This window comes from Sinocyclocheilus rhinocerous, unplaced genomic scaffold, assembly GCF_001515625.1.
Source record: "Sinocyclocheilus rhinocerous isolate Xijiao unplaced genomic scaffold, SAMN03320098_v1.1 scaffold72, whole genome shotgun sequence".
Lineage (NCBI taxonomy): Eukaryota > Metazoa > Chordata > Actinopteri > Cypriniformes > Cyprinidae > Sinocyclocheilus > Sinocyclocheilus rhinocerous.
Genome location: NW_015628351.1, coordinates 3824289 through 3849389, shown reverse-complemented (window position 1 = coordinate 3849389; position 25101 = coordinate 3824289). Strand labels below are relative to the sequence as shown.

The following is a 25101-nucleotide window of genomic DNA, read 5'->3' as shown; positions in this document are numbered from 1 at the left end:
TCCAGAAATTTTAAGTAGAACATCATAGATGAAAAAAAAAAACTACAAAGAAAGACTATTTAAAGGTTCTGTTTCAAAAAGCATTAGTTCAAAAAATGTTTATTCATAATTACATTTTTAAATATAGACTTAGAATGAACCTGTCAGTTCATGTTCATCTTTAGCTGAATATGAAAGGTTTACGTCTGTGAAGTGTTGTTTTTGAAGTTTGAAATTGAAGTCTGGTGTCTAATAAAACTGTGCTGCTTTGCCTTACAGCATACAGTAATACTGCTTTAACCCTTGTGCGACCTTTTGAATATTTTTGTCCTTTTCAGTTTTGTTTTTTTGATCATTTTGCCTGTGTTGCCAACTGCATAAATTTTGGCACAGATGTGTATTTTTATTGGAATTTTACTATTTCACTTCCATTTCCTTTAATAAATCTGTTTTGCACTAGGTACAAAAAAATTGTTCCTCTCAGGACCTTAAGGACAAAAATGTCCCCATTGAAACCCATTAAAACTGCTATTTTTAATCGCAGTGCCATTTAACTGTAAAATTATGCAATTTTTGTTGATAGGCTTTCATTAAATTGGCAATAAAATTTAATTTTTTACTATTTTTTACCAGGGAAAATATAAAAGAAATGGCTCAGATCTAGCGTTTACCTCAGAATTTAGCTCTGTGGACAGGATGGCTCTTCTTTTGTTTCATTCTTCCTTCAACCAGATATTCCATCTCTTTTGTAATTTCTCTCTCCCTCTTTAGGGGGAAAAATAGCACAAGGTAGGAGAAAAAAGTAAGTCCCAAGCTTCAAATTTTTATGCTAGTTTTTGTCCACTATGGACCTATGTGTAACTTTTTTTAATTGACGCACAAGGGTTAAGGAGTTACATAAAGAAGCCTACCGGGACAAGTTCTGTAGGGAGAGGAGGAGAGTAATTAAATTAGAAAATATAAAAGAAATGGCTCAGATCTAGCGTTTACCTCAGAATTTAGCTCTGGGGACAGGATGGCTCTTCTTTTGTTTCATTCTTCCTTCAACCAGCTATTCCATCTCTTTTGTAATTTCTCTCTCCCTCTTTAGGGGGAAAAATAGCACAAGGTAGGAGAAAAAAAGTAGTTCGGTGGCTGGGAATTGATTGATGAGGTGTGGCTAAAGTCTGGTTTTCATAGCGCCACTTACAAAGCCTGCTCCTATATCTAAATTCCTCTCATCATTCTTGATGAGCCCATCTAAACCTTCATGTTCTGTAATGTAATTAACAAGTAGAGCTCATTAGGTTACATCACAACATCAGGAGAATGAGGGTTCAATGCATGTGTTAAGATGATGGTCAGACACAGCTACAGCTGAAGGTGTTGGTTTCCGCGTCAGTGCTTTAGTACCCGCTTCATTCTTTGTCTCTCAGGTACACTTGGCCTCCATGTCATAGAGCTGCAGTAATTCACTCATGATGGTCTCAATCTGAGCCTTGGTGATGTCTGCACAAACAACCTGCAGGGAAACAAGCAAAACATCAATGCAGATCGCAGAGTTGATCCATCTGCACGCTATATTGGAGATGACAACTAAATATTAGTTCTGAGGCAACTAATAATAGAGTCTAATCTCTTGTAGATGTGTACTTTTCGCAGTCTAGAGAAAACGGCTGCTTCCTATTTCAATTTCCTCTAAGAGGACTTGCTGTGGATACATTTTTACCTGAAATACCCATTTAAAAGTCACTGTAAACAGGAAACCCAACAAAGGAGAGAGAAAGATGAGGAAAAATGGTACATTCATTGAACTAGATTTATAATTTAAATATTTGTTTTTTTCATGAAAGTACCAAAAACCTAAATTCTGCTAGTTCCAGCCTCAGATGGAATGCCCATATGATATGGAAATTTTGATAGTGTGCTGATTATTATATTTAATAATAACCAATAATTAATTATACAGTAATGGCCAATAGTGATGTCTGGAGAGGATATTTCACAATATTTGCCTTCAATGACCCTACAAGATCAAAATATATTGCGAAGAAGAAAAAAAAACTAACTTGGTTAAGATACTGAACTGACAAAATTATTTGGAAAGCTTATCATGAAATATAGGTTTTATTTTTTTATTTTACAAAAATGCATAGAAAAACAAAAAGCTGTCAGGAAATAAAGCATACATTGAATACAATACAATAAGCAATTGTATGACAATTTGTCAAGTTTTATTGTGTTATTACAAATGAAACAACTGAGCATGTACATTAGTTTTACACTCCAAGCAAAACTACGCAACACGCTTACAAAATAAAATGTTTGATAAAGGCAAAGATGTCAATTTTTCTAGGCCAGACATCAGTTTTGGCCACTACCTTATTTTGTATTTATATATTTTTGCATTCATAAGTTGTAACCAATATATTGGCCAATATAAATAAATTAGAAATATAAAAAGGAAAACATAGCTTTAACAAATATAACAAAGAAATGCCTGTGTGCAATGAATAAAAATACTCTGACCATTAATATATTGATTATCTTAATATTGCACACAGGTTTTCAGCACCCCATTTAGAAACAAAGTCTAGACAAAACAAGAAAAGTACTCTCTTTTTTTATGATGTACAACCAATTGCAGAGACACTGCCTCAAAATTATTTGAATAGATTTTCCACACCATTATTTTGCCATATGTCAGATACACCCACTCTAAAAACCACTTAAAACAAAACAAAACTGAGGTTGATCCCTTTACATGCGAGTCAGATGCGATCTTCTTGCCTAAAAAGCTTCAACAAATGGCTAGAAAAATGAATCATAGTCTTAAGGCTAAATATGTCCGAAAATGGAAGACCAATGGTGTGTTCACACCAGACGCGAATGTAATTATTCGCGCGAGTAGATTACGTACAAAGTCAACGCAAGACGCGAATAGAGGCGAATTCGCGCCGGGCGACGCGAATGACGCGAAATGTGCGACGCGTTTGCCGCGAACGAGCGTTTTTTCTCGCGCAAGCCAATCAGCGAAGAGCTTCTTGACACGTCCAGTTGAATCAGACAATGGAAGAGAGCATTATTGTAGCCGTCTGTTATTATATAGGTCTGGAACATAGAAAACAATTCAAATCAGTTAGTTGTATTTTATTAGCATGGCTACAGAGATGCTGCTATCAATAATAAAAATAATAGTAATATCAGTGTATATATACAGTAGTAAAATGTAACGCATACATTAATGCAGGATCCTAATGTTGCTCATCCTCCTCTGGATGGTGCTGTGAACCCAGACATGTCGGCGTTTGGCTTTCCATCGTATTTGGGACTTTTTGACAACAGGTACAAAACAGCAATTGTAGTTATCTCTACCATGGTTGATCGCGCCATGTTTTTATTCGCGCAAGTGACACGAAAAACATCCCGCGAGAGTAATCTAGAGCGAGTGATGCGATGCGCATATTCGCTTCGCGTCTGGTGTGAACACAACACACCTATACTGGTGTGCTGGTGTGCATTAGAGCCTTTAATTAACGTTCTATATTAATGTGCTGCTTACTGACACACACACAAACGCGCACACACACACACATATCAGAGATCGCGCAGCTCACATCCAGGAGCAAAGAAACTTGTCAACGCTGCCCCACGACTTTTATTAATAACAGTTTAAATACTGAATCGCTACATTATATTTTCCAGCAACGAGAGGATAAAATCACTGTTTTTGAAGTAAACTCACTCTAAAAAGAGAAACGCACAGATGCGCATACACGCAACTTTCATCTCTCTCTCTCTCTCTCTCGAATTGGCAATATTTGAGAAAAGGGTTTAGCGATTTCTAATTATTGGGGAGACTAGCCCCCTCAATGTCTACGTTGGTAATCGCCCTGATCAGACATGAAAATATGTTGTGGCACTATCGTGCAGTAATGATATGACGTTAGCAAACTTTAGCAATTTTTTGCAAACATTTCTTTGAGTAACATGACCATAAACATGAACTCACAATTGAATGTGACATAAAACAAATGATTACTTTTCGTTAAAATCTTTATCAAAGCCAAAAATGCTTACATCTATGTGTCTTTTTGTTCGCTCAGGCAGCCATGAAGCCGGTTTACACTGAGATAATTCATACCCCTTCGTTTGAAGTGTGGTCCCGAAAAATCTTTGTTTGAAGGGCTACCCCTACCTTACCCCTACCCCTCCAAGCAAAAAAGAATCAAGACACCCCTACCCCTTCACGTGAACGCGCAAAACGGAGGGGTAGGGGAAAGGGGAAGGGCTAAGGGGTAGAAATGGGATTGGGCCTAAGTCTATTGGATTCTAGTGATGGCACTTGACAGAATTCTAGGAAACTGAAGCTAAGCAAGTGGTTTTAAGAAACTCTGAAATGTATTAAATGGTTTGATTCTTTTTAAATATTACTTTAGGATGTCACCAAGGGAACACAACTTGTGTGAAAAACAATGTTATTTCTCTCAGACCAGGCAGCAGCCATTAGGTGCCCTTATTGCCATGGGAACTACTTCCCGCACTCTAAAGGTTACTGCAATCGTGGCTCGATTGATGCCTGATCCGGCTCTGGCACCGGTGAGACTCAAACTAGTCAACGTTCAGTCTCGGTGACTCAATGCAAACACAGCATGACCCAAATGCTGCCTGGACATTTTATGTTTTTCTCCACATGAAACTGTAAAAAAAAAAAAAACTCCTACCTGCCACCACTCCAGTTCTCCTCTGGGGAGCTGCACTCCATATGTCTGGAGAGCAAGATAGAGGGAGGTGAAGGCAAGGTGTTGAGGCTTATGGCGGACACACACAGAGCTATGGTAACTGTCTTTTAATACAGCCAGGGCCGTCTCTGCGATGGGGGTTCGAGACCAGGCGTGGCGATTCAAAAGACTCCTCACAGAGAGCAGGTAGTGCAGCACGTACTAGGACACAGCAAAATGAAGTTTGTTAGATGGAGCAAAATACAATTAAACTTTGGACAGCATTAGTTAGAGAAGGTACAAAGATGAGAGTAAGTTTACAATATATAATTGATTATTTTTTATCAATCGAGAATGAAAATAATTGATTCATTGAGTCTTGACACTGTGCATAAAGAACCTGTGCATAAAGAACGCCACTTTAAAGCAGTATTAGAGCACTTACATACTATAAGAGTTTTAACTATAATTAATATTAATATACTATAATTAATATTTTGCATTACCTTTTTTTTTATACTTCAGTTTTCATTTATATCTGTAGTCATTTTGCTGTGCTTTACTCATTTTATTAGTTTTGGGTATATATACAATTTAAATTCAAAATTTAAATTTAAAAGTATTTAAATTCACAAAAGTAGTTGTTTTTTTTTACTGTAAATTGTTTGCAGCAGAGCAATATTTTTAAATAATTTTCTATTATATTGTTTTGCACACAAGGCACAGTATATATTATATAAGCTTTTTGCAAACCGTTCATGCAAAATGTTCACTGCCAGCCATTAATGGAATAGTTCACCCAAAAATGATAATTCTTATTATCAGTCTTATGTTATCAGTTACTCAGCCATTGTTTTTCAAAACCTATACAGTTTTTCTTTTCTGTGGACAACAGATACACTGACAGTCAAACGTTTATGAACAGTAAGATTTTTAATGTTTTTTAAAGAATTCTCTTCTGCTCACCAAGCCTGCATTTATTTGATCCAAAATACAGCAAAAGCAGTAATATTGTGGGGTTTTTTATTATTTAAAATAACTGCTTTCTATTTGAATACATTTTAAATTGTAATTTATTCCTGTGATTTCAAAGCTGAATTTTTATCATCAATACTCCAGTCACGTGATCCTTCAGAAATCATTCTAATATTCTGATTTGCTGCTCAAAAAACATTATTTATTATTATTATGTTGAAAACAGCTGAGTAGAATTTTTTCAGGTTTCTTTGATGAATAGAAACTTCAGAAGAACAGCATTTATCTAAAATAGAAATCTTTTGTAACATTATTTATGTATTCACTTTTTAACGCCACGCCATGCCAGCATCAAGGCTATTTTCATGGCGATCTCTGAATAAATTATACAAGGTATACAATTAACAAAAGGTTATAAAAGACATTTCAGATGTACACTAGACAAAAATTCTAAAATACATTCAGGTGATACATTTTTAAATAAATCAGTTAGACACACCTCTGAATAAAACCGTTGTCTATTTTCATTAAAAACAGTACAATCCAATAAAATATGTTTCACAGTCATTTTAGTTTGGCAAGTAAGGCATGATGGTGGTTCTTCACCTTTTAATAAATATCCATGTGTAAATCTTGTATGACCTAAAAGACATCTTGTAAAAACAACTTGGTCATACCTAGATTTAAAATGAGTAAAAAAACAAATTCTTAAACAAGGATTTGTTTCATATAATTTATTTTCATGACATTTATCCCATTCCATCTGCCACATGTCATTAATATAAGCGTTTATCACAGGTTTGACATCACAAAAAGGAATTTGACAAATATTCAGTTTGATTGCTTCTTTTGCAGTGATATCTGCTTTCTCTTTTCCAGAAAAACCCATATGACCTGGAACCCAGCAGAAGAAAATACTGAAGTTTTTTTGTAACAGTATAAATGTCTTTATCATCACTTTTGATCAATTTAAAGCATCCTTGCTAAATAAAAGTATTAATTTCTATAATAATACTTCACAACATTACTGCTTTTGCTGTATTTTGGATCAAATAAATGCAGGCTTGGTGAGCAGAAGAGAATTCTTTAAAAAACATTAAAAATGTTACTGTTCAAAAACTTGACTTGAAGTGTTTATTACCTATTTTAAAAGCTTGAGAACAAGGTAATCATTGCATACATTACCTTATGTGGATGCTCAAAGGACACTTGGAAGTTAAGCTGTCGAAGGACAAGGAGCTCACATTGTACTATACTGTCCCTCAACTCCCAAAACTTCCCATCCAGTTCCATCGGTTCACTCTCTGGGTGAAAATACCTGGATCAAAGAAAAAGAGAGGAAATGACCTACTATACATGAACTCTGAGAACTAAACTGTGACTTAATATCCTTTCTCATACCTGTGACAGACATTGATGATATCTCTTGTCCTGAGATGCTGCTCTTCTACTTTGCCTGCGAGGTAGATGGCAGACATGGCCACTAGGTAAGGCTCATAGACCTGCAGACTGGCAGACTGGAAGAACCTGTGATACAGCACACATGCTGTAGCCATGGGCACAGATCTCATGCCTAACTTCACTCCTGCAGATGCGGAAAACATGGGATGCACATGGGATCACAAACTGCACAGCAATTCATCCTTGGATAACGAGAATGAACTAACAAGCATCCTTACGTTACAATTTCGACAGCTACAGAGATTAAAACACATCTCTAAAAATTTCAGAAAAACTGCAAATACCAGTCTCGATGATAAACCGACAGACTCTGAAGTGTGTTTTGGAGTCTTCCACATCTTGAGCACTTCTGCCTCTCGCTTCATTGACGGATCCAGATGCCGACGCCTGCGTGCTCATTTTACGGCTTGCAGCAAAATGGTTACAGTTTCAAAGCGTGTTATTCAGTATATACTTACTGTTGTTCGTATGCATTTTTGTACAACAAACTTAACAACTCGTCCATTTGTATAAGTTAGTTGTCCAAATACAACGCTGTGCACCGCTTGTGACTTTCCTTCAGCGGATCGTTTAGCGTGCAACATAGAGCTCAATGATCTCTAGCGCCCCACACGTACGGGAAGAGTCAACTGAGCGCTGAAGGAAAGAGAAAAAAATATTTTTTTATATAACTATTATATAACATATAATATATGAGTTGCCACTTTAAAATAGTCACTTTGACAAGTGAGCATTTTAAAGAGTCAAAGAATATGAAAAAGTGAACTACTGATTTGAAAGTATAATTTTCAGCGGTTGCTAGGAGACCACTGCCAACACATTCGAGCGGAAAGATGTCGACTAGTTACTCTGCAAACCAGGTGCTTAAATTGTAACTATTCTACTATGATATATTTTTTTATTTTATAATTGAATAACCTTGACGTATTTAATACATTTATGGTGTTTTCTGCAGTATGAAAATGCTTTTAAATCGCAAAAGCTCCAGAATTGGACCATCCCAAAACATTTCAAAGAGGTAACTTAACACAGTCAGTCTCATTGGTAAAGCCGTTTGAGCTAGAATAACTGTCAATTTAATCGTTTACAAAAATGTTTGCAAAAGAACAGCGTTTTTTTTAAATAGAAATTCTTTATTCATAGAAAACAAATTATCTTTACCGTCACTTTTGACTAATTTAATACATCCTTGCTTAATAAAAATATTTATTTCTTGCAAAAACAATCTTGCAACCAAACCTTTGAACTGTAGTGTACACTTTACTGTTACTGAGCATTTCCATTACACAAACAGTGAACCATGCAAATGCAGAAGCATGCACGTCAGTCAAACAGGGCACAACGGTAAATGTTTAACGTTACTTCGAGTCCTTTTTCATTTAAATGACGCAGTTATACAAATTGCACTGGGTGGAGAGAATAATTGCCTAGCTCATATTATAAATTCTTGCGTTTGGAATATTTACTTTTTGTTCCTCAAGAGACCATCAGCAGCAGAAGGCCACACTACATTTATAGCCACAGACCGTGGCCACCTTCTACCTGGTGTCAGAACAAAGGTTTGTTTTGATGATTTGCATGACTTGCATGCAATTTAAATGTAATTACCAAGCTTAAAACGTTTTGCAGCAGTTTCATTTTACTATTTATAAATGATTTCATTATTAGAGTGGAAGTGCATGGCCAGCATTCCAAGGCACATGGGATTTACCTCAGTATATCCATCCTGCTTCCATAAACCCCACTGCCCGTTCACGAGAGGGCGAGGATCGCCTCAGGACCTGGGGACAGATGAAATTTGCCACAAACCAGACTCATGAGGCCCCTGATGGCAGCCAGGCTACAAACAGAACCATTAACAATGTGGTGGGTGTTTAATATCTCCTAATTATGATGCTATGGTGTTATATTACATTGCTTTTAATAATTCTGACTAAACAATATGCTTATAGGAAAACATAAATGTGGACCAGCCTGCAGAAGAGTCAAAAATGCCAGCGAGTGACCCAGACCGAAATGAACCAGAGAGGCCCAAATCACATCACAGCCAAGACCAGTCTAACCCAGTAAACCTTCTCGAAAACCAAACCCAGTCTAGACCAGGAAGTCACCACAGCCAACAGGCTCCATCCAGACCAGCCACTCAAGAGAGCCAAGCTGAGTTAAGACCACCAACCCAGAACAGCAGACCAGCATCTCAGCAGAAATAACACCATTTATAATCAGATCCCCTGCATGGGCAGTTATAAAAGTTGTTCCATGAAATGGCATTACGTAAGCCTACCACTTCTTTGAAAAACACTTTTACTTTACAGATATGATTATTATTGTGTTCCATTTATTTATAACTGTGCTCTCTGTTTGTGCATACTTTAATGTGTGTGTCAGAACCATAGACTGTATAAAAACAGGTTAGAACACATTAACTGAATTGTTTCAATGAAGCTAAAGCTGATTAGTTTTACTCAATGGCTTTTGTAATGGAATCTGCTTAGATGAAATCCTGATAAAAAAAAATTATCAGAGTACCTTGATATCTGTATTTTAATAATATTCTTTAAAAAAAAAAAAACATCGCAAGAGATTTTAAATAGTTTTTGTTTATTTGCTCAATAATACAATGACACACCTGTAGGCCCCCTAGGACACGACATCAGCTTAATTCACTAGTAATCGGTTTATGTTTTTGGCGCTTGGAAGCCAATGAGTGATTTTGTGAGCAGACACTGAATGCTTGGGGAACTGAAGGTGAACTTGAAAGGATATGTTTACCCAAAAAACAAAATTCTGTCATCATATACTCAACCTCATGTCGTTTCAAAGCTGACTTTCTTTTTCTGTTGGAGCATAAGATATTTTGAGAAGTGTCTCGGTTTTGTTTAAACAATGGAAGTCAGTAGTCTCCAAATCTGTGCAGTTACCATTCTTCAAAATATCTGCTTTTGTGTTTTGCAGAAGAAAGAAAGTCATGCAGGTTTGGAGTGACATGAGGGTAAATAATGACAGAATATACATTTTTGGGTGAACTATCCCTTTAAGAGTCCCTCCAAGTCAGTCATCATGGGTTCTAAAGATTAAGGCCCTTGTTAAAACATTTTTCCATTCTCTGTTGATAAACATACAATAAACAGCTGCATGGTCAAATCACAATGGTAAAATGTTTATTCACAAGATAACTGATCAGTAGTAATATCTGTGGCAAACTTCAACGTAACTCAGACACAGGTGGAAACGCAGTTTCAGAGTCTCCGTTATGTATATTTATATAACCAACAGTCATCATAGCCAAAAGAATACACATTCAAATCAACAGTGTTTGACCAAAAATGACATGACCAAAAATATCCACAATCTTTAAAATCTTACCACTTTTTTTCTGAGTATGTCATGTCTAAAACAGTTATTAGATGTAATGATGTTCTCAGATTAGAGGCATTAAAGTAGTTTAACACCATTGCCAAATACTGTATCTGATAGAAAACTATGTACTTTATTCAATATATATATATATATATATATACGGTATGCAAGGGTCTTGCAAATATGCTAGGATGAAATTTATTTATCTGCCACATGCATCTCAGAATACTATCTTAGTTACACTTTTTGTAGATTTAATACAAAGGCATGAAGTAAAACACCATGTTTTTTTTATCTTATGACACTAAGTCACACTAAGAATTGCGTATCAAAATCAGAATAATTTAAACAGCCTCTCTGAAATGTATATCTAGATTTCAAATATGTTGTACTTACAGTGAGATATGCACCATGTCACATGATGGGGTGAATTCTCAATGAGCACCTTCAGACTATCATTTACAGCAAATAATATGATATTTTTCTTAATGTTTTGTAGTTTGCATTGTGGGAGAGTGAAAAATGTCAGTGGGCCTGCTAATATAATGTGCAATGCAATTTTCATTTCAAAATAACTTCAACAGAAAAACATCTGACGCTGATGTCTTTGTTCTTTAAATGTAGCTTATACTCAAGGATTGTATTTAATACAGAATGCAGTTTTTACATACTGTAAAAGTGCCATAATGGTGATACAACAAATATTTTTCACTAACAGATAAAATGTATTCTTGCTATATAACTAACCACAAAATTACCCATTACCCGTTTATAAAATCTTACAATATCAAATATCTTAGAGACTAAAGTCACACCTTCAACCTAAACCATCAAATCTATTTCATTTAACAGAAACATATTCCTGAATTCAAATAATAGAAGTCTGTAAAGATTATAAATAAATATTTGCGTCATTTTATATGCTCATCCCAATGATTGTCTACAACCGAAATGGAATCCAACAAAGGCACCACACAATACCTAAAATAATTAAACTCTTTTCTTTTACACTGCATCATAAAATGATTAATAGGTATCTGAGCAGCTAAAAGAGAAAATAAGCCAGTGCTCACAATCAAAGATCACACCTTTCTAAGTTTGTACAGTAAGACCAAAAATAGACCACAGTGATACACGTCTGCTCAAGCACTAGATCACAAAGCAGTGTGTGCTGATTAGATATTAAAAGAAGAGAAAAATAGATAAACATGTGGAAAGAGCATTCAACTGTAGTATCAATAACAGTGGTGTGCAGTAATAATGCTTTCGACTGAGTCATGGCATGTTGATAAGAGACTGGTTCAAGGGCAAGAAAAGGCACAGAAAAACAGACCCACACAGTGGGGTGAAGAGCAGCAGCTGGCAGCAGGTCAGCTCAAAAACACACAGGACTTGCACAGGTACGTCGATAGGTCGCTTTCGAGAGCGTTTACAACTCGGCCCACTCTGATACGACACCTACAGTGAAACGAGATCTTCAGACTTGTGCAAACTTCACCATATCAGCAGCTGAACAACATTCAGAGACGGCCGAACCGTTTCAGTCGACTTTCAGTGGAATGAACTTATTTGCCTAGAGTAGCAATGCTTCACGATATAAAATAAAGAGCAAACTAGTATTCCCTCCACTATCCATTAATAACTCCCCCTGTGAATTGTCTGTGGATACTTGATTATCAGTATCATCCTACCTCCTGTTTCAAAGGAGCTTTTTGAACAACATTTGAACTTTCATTACTGGCCTTCAAGTGGATGGGCTCCACTTTTGTGGCATTATGATTGATGACCACACCCACTTTTTCAGTCTTCATTTTAGGAGTTGGAGCGGGTTGAGGCTCTGACTTCCGGGGTGGAGCCTTCACAGGGGGACGGTGTGGATCATCCCCAATGTTGACAGATAAATTTGTGTACAATGGCTCCAACTCTTTGGACAGGAGCTCATAAGTCAGCGAGTTCAGTCCATCTGAGCGCCAGTTCAGCCTTGTGCGCTTCAGCAAGTCAAACCTACAAGAACGAATTCATGAAGAGGAACTGACTCAATTAACAGAATAAACGGATTAAATAATAAATCTATCTATCCATACACTCTTAAAAACAAAGGTTCTTTATTGGCATCTATAGTTCCATATGAAGAACTGTTAACATCCATAGAACTTTTCCGATGGACAAAAGGTTCCTACAGTGGAAAAAGGTTCTTTAGATTAAACTGTTAAGAACTGTTCACTTATAAGTTCACTGGGGAATCAAAAATAGTTCTCCTATGGCATGGCTGTGAAAAAAAAACCCTTTTGGAACCTTTATTTTTAAGATTGTAACAACTAGGGTTGCAAAACTGGATAGTTTCTGGAAGTTTACCAGAATGTTTCCGTCCCTTTGCAACCCTAGTAGCAAAGTTTATAATATATTTGGCATGTGACATCACCTTCTCGGGTTCTGCTCATTACCCTGATCTCCTTTATGTTTGATCATCTTATAATGCCCAATGGCCAAAGGGGGGCGCATTATCTTCATCCCAGAGAGACGGACTCTAAAGACAAAACCACAGGGCAAGTAGAAATAGTAACATATAAAGGAAAAAACACCCTGAAAAAGGATGGTATGAATTATCAAACAGACAGAGACAACAGAAAGAGCAGCACAAAGCACAGCAGGAAAACTATTTCCAGCAGAGTCCGCAAGGTGGGCCAGATGAATGTGAACTAGCTAAAAAAATTACTGTTGTTGAGGATTTTTATGTAAAAAGGTTCTAACCACAACTGAAAATCCTCAAAAGGTTCATCTAAAGTTGGAGAGTCTAATCCAGCTTTTAAATACTTAAAAATTTGGGGTTCTTGCCTCTGGTTCAACCATCTGAGTCATCGGAGTCAGACAAGGATACTGACGGTTAATTACGCGACAGTCAGGTTTACAAATCACCATGAGCTGATATGCCCTTCAAAATGTTCTTCAAGAATACATGTAATGTCAGTTTTCCCAAAACGCATAAAGCCGGGTCCACTAAAATTACTTTTCTTCTGGGACTAGATTTGTTCTGTATCGTATCCTGAAAAATCGCTTAGGGTGAAATCAAACCATGTAGGCATATTAAACAGCAAGAAAGTAAAGAAAAAACAGTGATGGACTCAGAGGTGCTGCCTTGTCAAAGATATTGAGCAGGTTGGGATTTAGTTCTTACTCAAAAATAGCCAATTACATTACAGCAAATTACATTTGGTTCCATTAATGGTTCATGAGCGTGTACGAAGACATTTTGAGAGTCAATCAGAGTCATGCACTACTACTGAATCTATAGCGTGAAACAGACATAAAGTGCGAAAAGTATAGATAGGTTTCAGAATGAATGAATCTCATGAGCCAGATGTTTGTAGTTGAATCAAAACTATTTAGCATGATCAGTGTAGTCCATCGATTCTTGACCAAATGATTCAATTATGAATTATTTTGGTCTCAACCAAATTATTCCACTATGAATCATTTACTGAATCAAATACATTTAGGCAACCAGTGTAGTCTGATTCACAAACAAATTAGCTTTTTTTGTGTGAATATAACACAAGCTTAATGTAGTTAATGACTGGTTGTTCATATGACAACATGTAGTTAAACATACATACTATGGGTTTTGTCAGTAGTACTTTATAAAACAAATAGTAATAACGGCGGCATTAAATATGACACATTTTTGTGTATTTAGTACTGTTATTTAATACACAGTTAGGCCAATTATTGTTTTTTAATGTATGTTGCCTATACAAAAATGTATGTAACAACATTTTGCCCGAATTTTGAAATGTATTTATTATTAAAGGTGTCATATGATGCGATTTAAAGTTTTCCTTTCTCTTTGGAGTGTTACAAACTGTTCGTGAATAGATAAGATCCCTAAAGTTGCAAAGACTAAAGTCTCAAACCCAAAGAGATATTCTTTATAAAAGTTAAGAGTCAGCCACGCCCTCCTAAAACGCCTCGTTCTAACACGCCCCCACATGTCTACATCACGATGTGGGAAGATTTGCATAACACCGCCCAAATGTTCACGCAAAGAAAGAAGGCGTAACTTTATTGTTGCTGCCGCCGCCATGTTGAGGAGACGCTGTGTGTTTAGTTGCGAAAGCGAAAATACTTTTAAGTACGTTTTCATATTTCAAGGATTTGCCACTGACGATTCAAACGTGAGTTTTTTGGGCAGTGTAGAGTAGCACTTGTTGTTTGTCATTTCTCCAATCACAAATGCAGACATGGTTTTATGTTTACGCGGCGCGATGCAATGCGTAAAAAGACAGTACAAGTCATTATAATCCGTAATTATGTCCCCACTGGATGCAACAAATGCCTTTATAATGGGTTTTAATGTTTTTGTCTCCTCACTCCGGGACACGGCATCACAGTATGGTGAGGGGCGTAACATTTCCGTCACACGCTTGAGGTATTCGGCTAATCACAACGCACTGGATAGCTGGCCAATCAGAGCACACCTCGCTTTTCAGACTGATGAGCTTTGTAAAAATCTACGCGTTTCAGAAAGGCGGGGCATAGAGGAGAAACAATAATGTACAGTATGTGGAAAATAATGTGTTTTTTGAACCTTAAACCTCATAAACACATTTCATTACACCAAATACACAAAATAATGTTCTTTTTAGCAACATCATATGACCCCTTTAAAATGACCTCATCCTGGATTTTCTCAAATACAGCTTCCTCTAAAAGAATCATTAATGCAACTGCTAACCAGATACGTTAGATTCCTCATGATGCCCAATCCTATTCATGCCAAAGTCACTTAAAGGGGTCATGAACTGAGAAACCAAAATTCCCTTGATCTTTTGACAGTCACTGAACTATAAAAACATCCTGTACGTTTTCAAGAACTCAAAACTTTATTGTTAGTCTAAAATCAGCTTATACTGAAGCCGATCTGCCAATACGACAGGTTTTAGAATGTACCACTTTATGATGTAATAGTGTGGCTAAACATCGCCTCTGCAGAAGAAGAACAACACCTGCTTCTACATCACTGACTGTTTAGCCCCGCCCACCAATTCACGCACGTAGTAGATATGACAAGAGTGACAAACGCAGGTCTAAGCAAGAACCAAACGATTGAACAGAAAGATTGAAACGCGATGCTGTGCTGACTATATTGGATCCGACAGTAATGTTCTGCCGCACAAGTGTGAGTAACTGTTTTTATTACTATTGCTTTGTCTGTTATTACAGATCGTTTGATATATACTGAGTATTTATGCATTTTTGACCTAAATCACAGCAGCATCCATCTATGAGGAATGTCGCTGTCAAACATACACAACTGTTAGCCAATCATAGCAGTGGCCGTTTACTTCCGAGTCTACAATCCGCCACACCTATTCAAACAGAGCGTTCTGATGAGGGGGGTCAAAACAGGACAGAAAATAGCCTATTACTTCTAAATCTTGACAACATTATAAGTGGACCTCAGAGCACAGTACAAAATAAAAAACAAAGGCAATTCATGACCCCTTTAAGAGAGAACTAACCATAAAGAAAATGCGATTCAAATCCTCAACACTACTAGTAATCCACTACACCTGACTCATTCTGGTTTCAAGGCTTCAACAACTTTTAATCTTCTACAGCAAGTTTCTTTCTGTCACAGAAATAAAATTACTTAAAATGTATTATTGAATAAAGAGGCAGTAATCACTGAAGTGTACAGACATCTATATAGTTGGAAGCCTTGAGTCCAATCTAGTGATTCATGCATGTACTTACTGGTCCCTCCTGTGGCTATGCGGGGGAGGGCATGAGGGATAGACGGATGCAGTGAAAATGAGAATAATGACAAGAGACCAATGCGAATGTGAAATGAGAACAAAATGGTGATGGAGAGATGACAGACGTGCAACACAAATGCTTAACAGGATGCATTTCTGATGTAGACGTGCCAGTTACTTTGATCTCTACTACATTCCAGGCTGTTTTATGTTGAAATGACACATGCAAATGCATTATAAACTGAATTCTGCTATCCTCACCGAGCTGCGATGTCATCGTCCTCTCCTCCCCAGCCCCAGTACTGGTTAGGAAAGCCGTTCATTTTGAGGTACTGCTCCGGGGTTACAGCAGACACCCCTCCGAAGTACTGCGAGTATGGAAGCCTGCGAAGGAAGGAGTCAAAGCAGTGATTTGGTGAGGCACAGAGGAATAAGGTCATCTGTCTCTACTAGCCTTCATCAATTATTCCATCTGAAGTGTCACAGCTTCCCCTGCAGTTTAATGTTCGTCTGTACCTCTGCATCACATCTTTATAGCAATCTGTACAGATGGATAGAAAACCGGGACCCCTTATAAATGAACAAAAAATGCTGTTTAAATCTGTGTCATAATTTAAAGGGGTCATATGATGCGATTTCAATTTTTCCTTTCTCTTTGAAGTGTTACAAGCTCTTGGTGCATAAAGAAGATCTGTAAAGTTGCAAAGACTAAAGTCTCAAATCCAAAGAGATATTCTTTATAAAAGTTAAGAGTCTACCACGCCTACCTAAAACGGCTCGTTCTAACACGCCCCCACATACCTACGTCACGATGTGGGAAGATTTGCATAACACAGCCCAAATGTTCACGCAAAGAAAGAAAGCATAACTTTTATTCTCGCTGTAGTATTGATGCCGCCATGTCGAAGGGGCGTAAGATTTCCGTCACACGCTTGAGGTATTCGGCCAATCACAACGCACTGGATAGCTGGCCAATCACAGCACACCTCGCTTTTTCTGACCGATGAGCTTTGTAAAAATCGACACGTTTCAGAAAGGCGGGGCATAGAGGAGAAACAATAATGTACAGTATGTGGAAAATAATGTGTTTTTTTAACCATAAACCGGATAAACACATTTCATTACACCAAATACACAAAATAATGTTATTTTTAGCAACATCATATGACCCCTTTAATAATAACTATTTTCAGAACACTACCACACTAATATTTCTAAAGTATGTACACATTTTTTCTATGCACTGAATAATCATATGACCTGCTACAATTGGCAAAATGTGCAGTATACAGAAAACTGGGTGCAAATCATAATACATTCATCTTTTTCAAAAGGCTGCCAAATGTTAATGGGTTTTTACATAAACGTGGACAAAAAGTAATAAGTAAAGTTTTCATGATCATAATACCAAATAAATGATGAACAGAAAGTTGAATAGAACAGAAATTATTTGAAATACAATACAAAAACATTGTTTTTACTCAATTTAATCCATTGCTGAATAAAGGTATTCACTGATTTAAATAATAATAATAATAATAAAATAAAACTGTAAAAAAAAAAAAGAGCTGTAATGTAACTTTGATTGCTTATTGAACCTGCCCTCCAGAGATCCCTTGTACTCCTAACACCTGTTCTAAATTCTTTAGTTCTGTTCAGTAAATATTGAGTGATAGCTAGATGAGCTGCTGCTATGTATCTTTCTTCGTTATTTCTTTCTTCAGCGGATTCATCACAGAGAGGTCCTGATGTTGTCCTCAGCCTTGGTGGACTGAATATATGGCTTGTTTTCTCTGTAATGTTTCTGTTCTCAGTGAATGTTTGTATCTAGTTGGACATTGTGGCTGCAGAATACAGAATTGCAAACTCTGTGACCCAAGATGTGCAGACCTGGATGTCAATTTAGAGGGCCAGAGCCATGAGTTACTGCATATACCTGTGTCAGCACTAATAATGAATGAACTACATCCCCTATTTTACCATGCGTGAAGAGGATGAACTTTTTGTTTCTAGAAGTTTTATAAGATCTAGAAAACTGTTGTTAAATGAACAGTTGTTCTTTTCGTTTATTTTTATTTTTAAATGGCCTGTTTTGAATTAAAGTGTGTAGAATTTAATTGAAAAATTGACCACCAATTTATTTAAAAATATTCATCTTTCACTACCATCCAAAATTAAATGAAACAAAAGTGACAGTAAAGGCATTTTAATGTAACAAATAAATGGAATTCTTTTGAAACTTCTATTCATCAAAGAATCCTGAAAAAAAAAACGAATCACAGTTTGCACAAAAATATAAAGCATTTTTTTGTCACTGAAGACTGCAGTGGCTGCTGAAAATGTTGCTTTGTCATCAGAGGAATAAATTACATTTTAAAATATATTAAAATATAAAACATTATTTTGTAATATTATATTATATTATATTTGAACCAGTCTTAAACTTTTGAACGGTAGTGTATACTGGCATCTAACCTTTTCTAAATTATTATATTATCATGCTGTAATATGAAAAATTATTATTATAATAATAACAATATTAAAACTATTACAGTTATATTGAAGTGACTACAAACATAAAAATGCATTCAAAAATGTCATTAGGTTTCTCCCTGTTCATTGAGATAAAATTAGAGAAAAGCTTTGTTAAAACATTCAATCCTGTGATAGTGGGTAGGGTACCTGTATCTGAACTTGTCCATAGCTATGGAGAGGTGTGTAGGGTACTGGGGGTGGCAGGTGTAGGTATTGTGGTCATTCTCAGGCAGCAGGTCGACGTCATGCAGGAAAATACAGCTCCAGTCCTCCTCTTTCAGCGCCTCCCGCACTCCAACATTCAGCAACTTCGCTCGGTTAAACGTGGAGTTCCCTGACTGATAACAGACTATGAGCAAATCAAGTGTACACAAATGCATTTTTCGGCAAGAATAGAACACTAATATAGCTTGACAATAAGCTATGAGCTATGTTTACCCTTTGTCCCAGCTACTTCCTCGAATTACTGCTAGGATTTTTTTCTATACAATTGATGTGACAAGTCAGCGTAACAACGAACAAGAGACCTGGTGCACAATGTAAATGCCGTAGTGGACCTGCTGCCGCTGCAAAAAGGGGTGCAGATGGTAGAGGAGGGCGCGGAGGTGGGTCTGGCGGTTCCGGTAGGGGACCACGATGGCTGTGTGGTGCCGTGGCTCACAGTCTGGTGGGCGGTAATGACCCCCTAAGGTCACCAAGGGGTTCTTCTCTTTTATCTTCTCCAGGGAGGGGGGTGAGGAGAGGTGGACAGAAACAGGACCCACTGGCAGACAGCAGGAGGAAAGCACACATGCACTTGTTGTAACAAAATCTGTCCTACATCACCAAATTAAAGGAATACTATCCCTAAAAATGTAAATTATGTCATTATTTAATCACTGTTAGTCCAAAGCAGTATGACTTCTTTTGTGGAACACAAAGGGTTAATATATTGTGCATATCAGTTACTGTGCAATATCAGAGATTTTTTTAATTATTCTTTTTATTTTTTAATATTGGATATTTAATTTTTCATGCTAATGTTTACATGTAGATTGCATTTGCTGTCATTTAACGCTCACTTAATGTTAAATCTTTTATCTTTTAACCACTAATAACTTAATATCACTGTTAAATGTCATCTTAATGGAGGACTTAAAGTGACAGTTAAAAATAAAATGAAATAATTCAAACATAAAAATGGAAATAAACAAATCACTTTTTAAAGTGGTAAATTAACAGAGATATTTTTAAAACGGTATAATTAATGTTTTAAATTGTAGTTAAAAACAAAAAAATATGAATCATTTTTAAATTAAAAATGAATTGACATTTTAAAGTAGTGTCGCACCAAGTCCTCCATAATCTTTAGCATATCTCAAGATGAATATCTGTTTCTCATACTGTACATTATAATATTGTGATGCTTAAATTTACTTGTAGCATTTAAAATGACTGATTTTCACTTTTAGAGGTTTTATTTTCTATTTATTTCATTTTTTATTCATATGATTTTTTATTTATAAGATTTCCGTCCATAAAATGAAAAATAATTCCAGAAGGCATGGAATTCAGCATATAATATGGACAATTATGATATTTTAATGGTGATTTTATGTCCTTTTTTTGAAGCCTGAAAGTGCCAATCTGCAGTCATTGTAACTGTATGGAAAACAGCAACCAGTACATTCTTGAAAATATATTTTTTTGTGATCCACAAGAGAAAAAAAGTCACACAGGTATGGAAAGATAAAAGTTAGTGTAAATGATGTAAGAATCTTCATTTTTGGGTTGACTAAACTCAAAAAAAACGTCTTTGGTTTATTTAAAACTGCAATGAGACATAGTAAACAAACAAATCCAATGACTGATCAATGTCTTAAGCCCTTCAGAGTGGATTTATATCTACCCAGCAGTGGAGAGGGCAGTATACAGTCTCTGAGCTGCTGTTCTGGTACACTGGGTCCTGGATGGTGGAGCAGCAGAGAGGTGAGGTTGGTGTAGACGTCATGCGGTCGAGAGTAGTCGATCTCAGGCTCGGTGGAATGAACCAAAACAGACACTAGGCCACGAAAGCCTCCCAGGGAGAAGTAGAGGACAAACGCGAACTGGAAGCCCACTAACAGAGCCAGAGTGCAGGGGGAGTCCAGCGCTCGACCACAGCACACCATTATGACATCCGACACAGAGCAGGAGTGACAGAGGAAGGGAGGATGGGAAAGTCAAATGGGATGGACAAGGGACAGATACGAGAAGAGAGATAGAGTGAAGACAGAGCAAGAGGCATGAGAGAGGGAAGAGTGGAAGGATATCGGGGTGATGAGGAAAAATAAAGTTAGCTCAGTGAGCTAAGGGAAGGACATCTATGGCATGTGTGGGAGTCACTGGAAAAACAGAGGAACACAAAAATCAATAGTGGTAGATCCATCACATCTAACTACAAAGGAGAACTTTAAAGTGCCAGTGTGTCCGGGATCAATCCCAGATCTCGGATTAAATCAGCAAAGACCACACACTTTTTGAGCCACTCCTGTTACACAGTACAGTACTTTAAAAAATAAAATAATACATATTATGTATGCTTGATTACAAATAAAAAAAATGCATGATTACAAAAAATGCTTGATTATAATACAAAATTAATTAATTAATTAAAATCAGGACAATAATGGGAAAACAGGATGGAAATACATCATTCAGAGAAGGATTGTGAGTTCCTTTACATGAGGTTGTCAATTTGAAGATAGTTTGGATATTTTTAACAATCTTTTGAAAATCTGATATTATCATATCTGACCCTGGACCACAAACCCAGTCATAAGGGTCAATTTTTTTTAAATTGAGATTTATACATCATCTGACAGCTGAATAAATAAGCTTTCCATTGATGTATGGTTTGTTAGGATAGGACAATATTTGGCCGAGATACAATTATTTGAAAATCTGGAATCTGAGGGTGCAAAAAAATCTAAATATTGAGAAAATCGCCTTTAAAGTTGTCCAAATCAAGTCATTAGCAATGCATTTACGAATCAAAAATGTAAAAGTTTTGATATATTCATGGTAGGAAATTTCGTATATATCGGAATATCTTCATATTTCGGAATATCTTCATGGAACATGATCTTTACTTAGGCCTAATATCCGAATGATTTTTGGCATATAAAAAAAAAGCGATAATTTTGACCCATACAATGTATTGTTGGCTATTGCTACAAATATACCCATGCGACTTATCACTGGTTTTGTGGTCCAGGGTCACATTTATCATATAAAATATCTATAATTGTTGTACCTAACAGAAAAGAATGCTTCAAAGGACAATGAACCATTTAACACCACAGAAACATCATAGAATTCATAGCTAATTGCTTATGTTTGTGCGGTTGTTATTAATTCAAACTTCCTGGGGAATGATGTGATTTAGGGTCTGGCTTTTATTAGTTAAAGTAAAATTACAAGATATGACTATAAATGAAACTAATGAAACTGATGTTTAGTTTGATTAAAAAAATAGATAGAAATACCTGTAATATTTCTTAATAAATTCTTTTTTTTTTTGATTTAGAAGTGTATATGGAACACTCAAACATAGCAAAAATAGCAACATACACTCAAACTAAACAAAAAGTTCACTATTTTTTGATTTTGTGACAACTATTATCTCATTGTTTAAAACCTGTGAGTACAGTATGCTATTATATTAAGACATATTGATATGAAAATGTGCTGCACAACAGGAATGAGTCTTTTATCGGTGAATAACAGACTGGTATTCCATGAGTACCTGTGCTGACTGGTCATAAACACAGGGTTGAGAGAGCAGTCCTCCTCCTCCTCCTGGCCATCACAAAACATCGCGCACCTTGAGGAGACAGATAGTTCTGGACTGATTAACAAGATCTCCTGCTAGCAAACCAGCTCATATTTTGCACTACGAAAAACCGGAAATGTATTTATTAAGCAACCATACATGCAGCGACGACAGGCAATGAGCAATTATTGCGAAATAATTGTCAATATAACGGATAATAATAACACTTCAGGTCAAGCGTTTCCTCTGATTCACCCGGTCCACAGCGACGCTTCAAATCAGGCTCCAGCAGTAGTCGATAGCTAGGCCTTTATTTAATATTACTTACTCGATTGTGGATAATCATTCCTCTATGGCGCACGAAAGAGTGTATAATATCCGCAGTCGCATTGAGCGCGTCGCGGAACGCTTCCTGAGCGCGTCAGACGCTCAAGGCAGAGCCAACTGACAGACATGTTTGATGCGGTGACGCGCTATCGACGGGCATTCTTCTTTGACGCTTTTACAATAAAAGCCCTAAGATACCTGTGTTAAAATCACAGTGCTGCCTTCTAGTGAGAAAACACACGACAGGTTTAATACTAGAGGCGGTTTTCATTCGCCAGATGATCTTGTGATGACGATACAGGCTTATAAAGCGAAATTCAATTGATGAAAAAGGGACACGATGAGTTCATGTGGATTATATCAAAGTGGTTACAACGTCATCGTCATTTTGACTGAGAATTATATTGATTTTATAACGCGAATTATGACGTCTGTGAAACTGATTGTGTTCAACAAAACAATCTAACCTGTTTACAAAAAAAAAGTTTCCATAATAGTGGAGGTGATTCTACTCAAACTGTTACAAACCAGATGAGAGAATGCACACACAAAAATGTTCTTGTCAATTTTTCATAACCTCTTTAATAAAGTAGGCTAGTTCTTTCAGACAGCTCTTCAAATTATTTTAATTAATAAAAATATCTGCTTAGTACGAAAACATGGATCCAATACTTTTTTTTTTTTAGCTGAGAAAATGCACAGAAATTGTTCTTGACGATTTTTATAACCTGTTCAACAGAGAAAGACCTATATTTTAAATAGCAAATTATTTTAATTAATAAAGAGATCTGGGTACCAAAACAGTAATTTGGACTTTGGATAAAGAATTTGACAAAACATGTTATCATTGAACAGTCTGGATATGGAGTAAGCACTACTTTCAATGTCATATTGGCCAAAAAATCCTGAAAATTAAATTTATGTATTTAAATTGTCAAGTTTGCTGTAGATTGTACAGGTTTTCATGATCTGTTGTTAGCATTAAACAGTTTAATATACACTATTTATTGGTCGTGGGTTCGATTTTCAATACCGGCAGGAATTGTAGGTGGAGGGAGTAAATGAACAGCTATCCCATTCATCCAGTAAAGCATTTGTGAGATCAGGTACACTCACAATCTCTGTTCCAGTTCATCCCAAAGATGTTCTATCGGTTCCACACCAAACTCATCCAACAAAGTACGGGCCTTGCTTTGTGCACTGGGCCACAGTCATGCTGGAATAGAAAAGGGCTTTTCCAAAACTGTTCCCACAAAGTTGGACGCATAGCATTGTCCAAAATGTTTTGGCATGCTGAAGCATTAAGAAAATTACTTCACTAGAAATAATGGGCCTAGCCCAACCCCATACCATTATCCCTCCTCCACCAAACTTTACATTTGACAGTGCAGTCAGGCAGGTAACGGTCTTCTGGCATCTGCCAAAGCCAGACTCGCCCATCAGACTGCCAAACAGAGAGACGCGAGTCTCACAGAACAGGTTTCCACCACTCCAGAGTTCAGTAGCATGTGCCATTCTCTTTCACCACTCCATCCAATGCTTGCCATTATACTTGGTGATGTGAGGCTTGCATGCAGCTGCTCAGCCATAGAAACCCATTCCATGAAGCTCCCGCCACACAGTTTTGCGGTTATATTAATGCCAGTGGAAGTTTGGAACTGTGACTTTATTTGGTCTTCTGCTATTCCTAATGCTTCCACTTTCCAATTATACCACCTCCAGTTGGCTATGGAATATCTAGCAAGGATGAAATTTCATGAACTGTATTATGAAATTTCATGAACTGACTTACTGCAAATTTTAATGGAGGCTGCATGGCTAGGTGCCTGATTTTATACATGCGGCAATTGAAACACCTGAATTCAGTGATTAAGATAGTGTATATACAGAAACTTAATCATACAAGAAGTACTCAGATACATAAATACATCTTCCACAATGTTTTAATAATTTTGTTTTATTTTTATGTATAAAATCTGGAATTTCTCTGACATGGTTTGCAACAAGTAGAGTGACCCATTGACATTGTGCTTGATAATGCAATCAATCGATATTTGGCTTTATTGAGAAAAGAGGAGACATTCTTCAAATGTTTTATTTCACTGAACTCAAACCCGTGTTAACTCAAGTTTTATTAGTCACAGCTTTCAAACCATGATGGTACACCACTTCTGCTCCTGAAGTCAAGCTGAAAGATATTTTATTGGAACATGCA

At 36.6% G+C, this 25101-nt stretch overlaps 3 protein-coding genes across 4 annotated transcripts; 1 reads left to right on the top strand and 2 right to left on the bottom strand.

Annotated features, from left to right (window-relative positions):
- Window positions 1-1371: 1371 nt before the first annotated feature.
- ccnq (cyclin Q) lies at window positions 1372-7718 on the bottom strand. The gene is made up of 5 exons (XM_016549302.1): window positions 7400-7718; window positions 7056-7239; window positions 6840-6972; window positions 4683-4901; window positions 1372-1480 (listed from the first exon to the last, which is right to left on the bottom strand). Exons 1-5 carry the CDS (start codon window positions 7512-7514, stop codon window positions 1391-1393), a joined length of 741 nt encoding a protein of 246 aa, XP_016404788.1. The 5' UTR covers window positions 7515-7718; the 3' UTR covers window positions 1372-1390.
- A 228-nt stretch (window positions 7719-7946) lies between these two features.
- Window positions 7947-9486, top strand: LOC107737603 (protein Flattop). The gene is made up of 5 exons (XM_016549160.1): window positions 7947-7975; window positions 8071-8133; window positions 8597-8674; window positions 8784-8981; window positions 9068-9486. The coding sequence occupies exons 1-5, from the start codon at window positions 7949-7951 to the stop codon at window positions 9323-9325; spliced, it is 624 nt and encodes a 207-aa protein (XP_016404646.1). The 5' UTR covers window positions 7947-7948; the 3' UTR covers window positions 9326-9486.
- A 734-nt stretch (window positions 9487-10220) lies between these two features.
- Window positions 10221-23112, bottom strand: b4galt3 (UDP-Gal:betaGlcNAc beta 1,4- galactosyltransferase, polypeptide 3). 2 transcript variants are annotated; one of them, XM_016549158.1, is made up of 8 exons: window positions 22888-23112; window positions 22533-22610; window positions 20655-21129; window positions 19294-19529; window positions 18914-19104; window positions 16493-16615; window positions 12898-13002; window positions 10221-12479 (listed from the first exon to the last, which is right to left on the bottom strand). In XM_016549158.1, exons 3-8 carry the CDS (start codon window positions 20914-20916, stop codon window positions 12158-12160), a joined length of 1239 nt encoding a protein of 412 aa, XP_016404644.1. In that variant the 5' UTR covers window positions 20917-21129; window positions 22533-22610; window positions 22888-23112; the 3' UTR covers window positions 10221-12157. The 2 variants fall into 2 exon arrangements, with proteins under 2 accessions (XP_016404644.1, XP_016404645.1); XM_016549159.1 differs by having other exon boundaries at window positions 19324-19529.
- Between the last annotated feature and the right edge of the window lie 1989 nt (window positions 23113-25101).